We start from the raw sequence: 5,196 nt of genomic DNA on the forward strand, positions 1-5,196 counted from the left end.
TTCCTCAGTGATAACTTGTACCAGATGGCCTCTCAGCTGGAGTGTGTAGCGTGGAACCCTGCTAACACACTGTCCACCATCAAAAGGTACCAAACTGGGTGGACTGTGGAGTTATATCTGCATGGTCCATCAATGTGTGTTGTATGTGTTGTGTGTGTTGTGTGTGTATGTGTGTATGTGTGTGTTTAGCTTCTTGTAGTATATTTATTTAGTGGAGCCTTGACCATAGTCAGGGAGGTAATGGAGGAGGAGGAAGAGAAGGATGGGAGGAGGGAGGTAAGATTTGGTCTGCTGCCCAGGGGGATAGAAAGACGGGGATGAGAGTACAATGAAATGAATACACAGCTGCTGCCTCTGTCCCTCTCTTTCTCTCCCTCTTTCTCTCTGTCCCCGTCTCTCCCTCTTTCTCTCGCTCTCTCCCTGTCTCTCCCTCTTTCTCTCCCTCTTTCTCTCGCTGTCTCTCCCTCTTTCTCTCTCACTTCTCTCTCTTCCCCATTTTTACAACCCCTCACCAAGACCAACACAGGAGTAGGAACTGATATGTCCCTGAACAGAGGACAGGCTGAAGGTGTGAGGATAACAGATAGAAGCATCCCTCTCTGACCCTTGTCCACCACCCTCCCTCTCACTCCAACAGGATTAACTGGAAGAAGTGTGACATCACTGACTGTTAGAGTAGCATCTTGTTGTCATGGTACTGCACTGTGCTCACCCCAGCCTCACCTCTGCTGCCCTTACAGTCATGGGACAGGACATGAGAGTGACCCCACGGCCCCCCCTCCTCCGGTGGTCCTCAGCTGTAGTGCCCAGTACCACATCCACACACACGGCCTCTACAGAGGACTACAGGTCAGGGTCCGACACGCATAAACACTCATGCACGCGCACACACACACTCACCTACTCTCTCACCTACTCTCTCTCTCTCTCTCTCTCTCTCTCTCTCTCTTTACCTCTCTCTCTCTATCTCTCTCTCTCTCTCTCTCTCGCTCTCTCTCTTTATCTCTCTCTCTCTCTCGCTCTCTCTCTTCCTCTCTCAGGATGTGAGGCGGGTGCCTGGTATCACACCGTCTGTGGTGAGGTCATCAGAGACCAATGAGAAGCGTCCGTTTGTGTGTGCCTACCCCGGCTGCAATAAGAGATACTTCAAACTTTCCCACCTGCAGATGCATGGCAGGAAACACACGGGTCAGTACACCCCATATAGACAACATACAGACAACAGTCATTTGCTTTACACTGGCCTGGTGGTTGTGATAATGAGGATGATGATGGTGGTGATGATGATTATGGTTGCAGGAGAAAAGCCGTATCAGTGTGACTTCACAGACTGTGGACGGAGATTCTCCAGATCAGATCAACTGAAGAGACACCAACGCAGACACACAGGTCAGAACTCTCTGTCTCTCAGCTTCTCTCTCTCTCTCTCTCTCTCTCTCTCTGTCTCTCAGCTTCTCTCTCTCTCTCTCTCTCTCTCTCTCTCTGTCTCTCAGCTTCTCTCTCTCTCTCTCTCTCTCTCTCTCTCTCTCTCTCTCTCTCTCTCTCTCTCTCTCTCTCGCTCTCTCCAACTCTTCTCTCTTTACCTAGAGTTTAAAAATAATCTTTAGAAACTCTTAACCCCCCCCCCCCCCTTTCTCCACCTCTCTCTGTGTAGGAGTGAAACCATTCCAGTGTGAGACGTGTCAGAGAAAGTTTTCACGGTCAGACCATCTTAAGACACACACTCGGACACATACAGGTAAAACAAGTGCGTATACCTTTATTTTCTACCTATTTCTCTGCTTTTCTACTGTGTTAATTATCCTGGTCACTACACTGCTTCTATGATGTGGACCCCAGGAAGAGTAGCTGCTGTGGTAGCTCCATCTAATGTGGATCCTAATGAAATTCAACTAATTAAATAGCCAGTAGGCCTAATGATTACCTTAGTAACCATGCTAATGAGTGTATACAATTATGAAGCTTTTATTAATTGTAGATTTAAATAACAGATTCAATTTTTTTGTTATTGCTCAGCTCACCACTAAATCATCGCCACCACTGACAATCCTCTCTTCTCTCTTCTTGTTTCCCCCTCTCTTCTTCTCCTCTCCTCTCTTCTCATTTTCTCCCATATTCTCCTCTCCTCTCCTCTCCTCTCCTCTCCTCTCCTCTCCTCTCCTTTTCTCCCATATTCTCCTCCTCTCTTCCTCCTCTCCTCTCTTCTCCTCCTCTCTCTTCTCCTCTCTTCTCCTCCTCTCTTCATCATCTCCTCTCTTCTCTTCTCTTCCCCTCTCTTTTCCTCTCCCCTATTCTACTCCTCTCTCCATCCTCTCCTCTTCTCTGCTCTTCTCCTCCTTTCTTCTCCTTCACCCCTCTCTTCTCTCCTCTCCTCTCTTCTCTCCTCTCCTCTCTTCTCCTTCTCTCCTCTCCTCTCTTCTCCTTCTCTCCTCTCTTCTCTCCTCTCTTCTCCTTCTCTCCTCTCCTCTCTTCTCCTTCTCTCCTCTCCTCTCTTCTCTCCTCTCATCTCTTCTCCTTCTCTCCTCTCCTCTCTTCTCCTTCTCTCCTCTCTTATCTCCTCTCCTCTCTTCTCCTTCTCTCCTCTCCTCTCTCCTCTCCTCTCATCTCTTCTCCTTCTCTCCTCTCCTCTCTTATCCTCCTCCTCCTCTCCTCTCCTCTCTTATCCTCTCCTCTCTTCTCCTCCTCTCAGGTGAGAAGCCCTTTACATGCCGCTGGTCCAGCTGTCAGAAGAAGTTTGCCAGGTCTGATGAGTTAGTTCGCCACCACAGCATGCACCAGAGGAACCTGATCAAATTACAGTCTGCCATCTGACCAGTACTAAACCGGTTTGGACTGGACTAGACTGGATTGGACCGTACCAAACGCATAGCCATCTGACCAGTACTAAACCGGTTTGGACTGGACTAGACTGGATTGGACCGTACCAAACGCATAGCCATCTGAGCAACAATGATGACTGGACCTAAGCCCACCGAGTGCCATAAGTGGAAAGTACAACTCAAATATGGCCTCTATTGCTCCAACTAAAGAACATAGTTTCACCATGCACCCCTTTGGATGGAAGACGAACAGATCAATGCCACCTCAGATTTATGTCACATCAGCCAATGAATATCAACGGTTACTGTAGCTTCAACCCCTGATAACCCTGTACTAGGATTCCCTGTTTTTATTGTTATAAATCAAATAGTTGATATTTTTCTTATGTACACAACCAGCTTCATCCTGAGACATGATTAAGAATCTGCTGTCTGGGTGAGAAGAACATCAGTTGTTATTATTTTGTTGTTGTATTATAATTGCACTGGCTTTATGTTCATTTTTCTGCCATAAATGTTTTACTACAGATGTAGGATCTTAATTTGACACGGTTTGCTACAGCAAGAAAATAATACGGCAGCAACAAGAAATGGGAATTATTATGTGGATTATAATTAATAGACATTTAAGTTGGGGTTGATATATTTTTTGTAAGGGAAAATCAAGTCTGAAATTTCAAATTGGAAATTATAAACTTCAGAAGCCTTTTAAAACCTCAAACAAGTTTGACATTTCCTGCATATCAAATTAAGATCCTAGACCTGTATGTACTGGAGCTAGACCATGTAAACTGGAGTTAGGAAACAGACAATGTCACTCTATGTCCAACGAGACAACGAGTAAAACAGAAAATGATACTGTGATTGCTGGAGGAAATGTGTACATGTGTTTTATGTGCCTACAGTGTAAAATGTCACTTCCTTTGTGTATATATGACTCATTTCTATCCTTTTTAAACAGTCGTTTTGTATTTTTGTACTGTTCAAATGTATTAAATGTTGATCTTTTGGTCAGTGTTGTTGTGTCGTTTTTTGGTATGTGGTGTTGTCTCAAATTTCATATCAAGACATCTTACCCTTAGGAGGAGCCAACGGGGTTCAGACTGAGATAACACAACCCCTCCGTGACCCGGACAAGGTGCAGGTCTCCCCCTCCTAAATCTCCCACACACATCTCCAAAACCAGGAACATATGGACCCCTATAAATTAAGAGAAACATGCATTCCTCTGGATGTACTTCAATATCGCCCTTTCTTCTAGAGAGACATCTACACCATTGGCTAAGTCCCATCACCACATATAAACACCATTGGTTGGGTCCCATCACCACATATAAACACCAAATCAAATTAAATCAAATTTTATTTGTCACATACACATGGTTAGCAGATGTTAATGCAAGTGTAGCGAAATGCTTGTGCTTCTAGTTCCGACAATGCAGTAATAACCAACAAGTAATCTAACTAACAATTCCAAAACTACTGTCTTATACACACAAGTGTAAGGGGATAAAGAATATGTACATAAAGATATATGAATGAGTGATGGTACAGAGCGGCATAGGCAAGATACAGTAGATGGTATCGAGTACAGTATATACATATGAGATGAGTATGTAAACAAAGTGGCATAGTTAAAGTGGCTAGTGATACATGTATTACATAAAGATGCAGTAGATGATATAGAGTACAGTAAATACGTATACATATGAGATGAATAATGTAGGGTATGTAAACATTATATTAGGTAGCATTGTTTAAAGTGGCTAGTGATATATTTTACATCATTTCCCATCAATTCCCATTATTAAAGTGGCTGGAGTTGAGTCAGTGTGTTGGCAGCAGCCACTCAATGTTAGTGGTGGCTGTTTAACAGTCTGATGGCCTTGAGATAGAAGCTGCTTTTCAGTCTCTCGGTCCCAGCTTTGATGAACCTGTACTGACCTCGCCTTCTGGATGATAGCGGGGTGAACAGGCAGTGGCTCGGGTGGTTGTTGTCCTTGATGATCTTTATGGCCTTCCTGTAACATCGGGTGGTGTAGGTGTCCTGGAGGGCAGGTAGTTTGCCCCCGGTGATGCGTTGTGCAGACCTCACTACCCTCTGGAGAGCCTTACGGTTGTGGGCGGAGCAGTTGCCGTACCAGGTGGTGATACAGCCCGCCAGGATGCTCTCGATTGTGCATCTGTAGAAGTTTGTGAGTGCTTTTGGTGACAAGCCGAATTTCTTCAGCCTCCTGAGGTTGAAGAGGCGCTGCTGCGCCTTCTTCACGATGCTGTCTGTGTGGGTGGACCAATTAAGTTTGTCTGTGATGTGTATGCCGAGGAACTTAAAACTTGCTACCCTCTCCACTACTGTTCCATCGATGTGGATAGGGGG

General features: G+C 45.1%; 1 protein-coding gene across 3 annotated transcripts in view; it reads left to right on the forward strand.

The window, feature by feature from the left end:
• wt1b (WT1 transcription factor b) overlaps window positions 1-3,833 on the forward strand; it is a 24,326-nt gene extending 20,493 nt beyond the window's left edge. The window contains exons 4-9 of one of the 3 annotated variants that reach the window (XM_036979128.2): window positions 9-86; window positions 741-849; window positions 1,041-1,188; window positions 1,300-1,389; window positions 1,655-1,738; window positions 2,690-3,833. In XM_036979128.2, coding sequence (XP_036835023.1) covers window positions 9-86; window positions 741-849; window positions 1,041-1,188; window positions 1,300-1,389; window positions 1,655-1,738; window positions 2,690-2,811 — 631 coding nt within the window. In that variant the 3' untranslated portion in view covers window positions 2,812-3,833. 3 annotated transcript variants of the gene reach the window in all.
• The last annotated feature ends 1,363 nt before the right edge of the window (window positions 3,834-5,196 follow it).

The sequence above is a fragment of the Oncorhynchus mykiss genome, chromosome 6 (genome assembly GCF_057628025.1).
Source record: "Oncorhynchus mykiss isolate SJ-2025 chromosome 6, ASM5762802v1, whole genome shotgun sequence".
Taxonomy (NCBI): domain Eukaryota; kingdom Metazoa; phylum Chordata; class Actinopteri; order Salmoniformes; family Salmonidae; genus Oncorhynchus; species Oncorhynchus mykiss.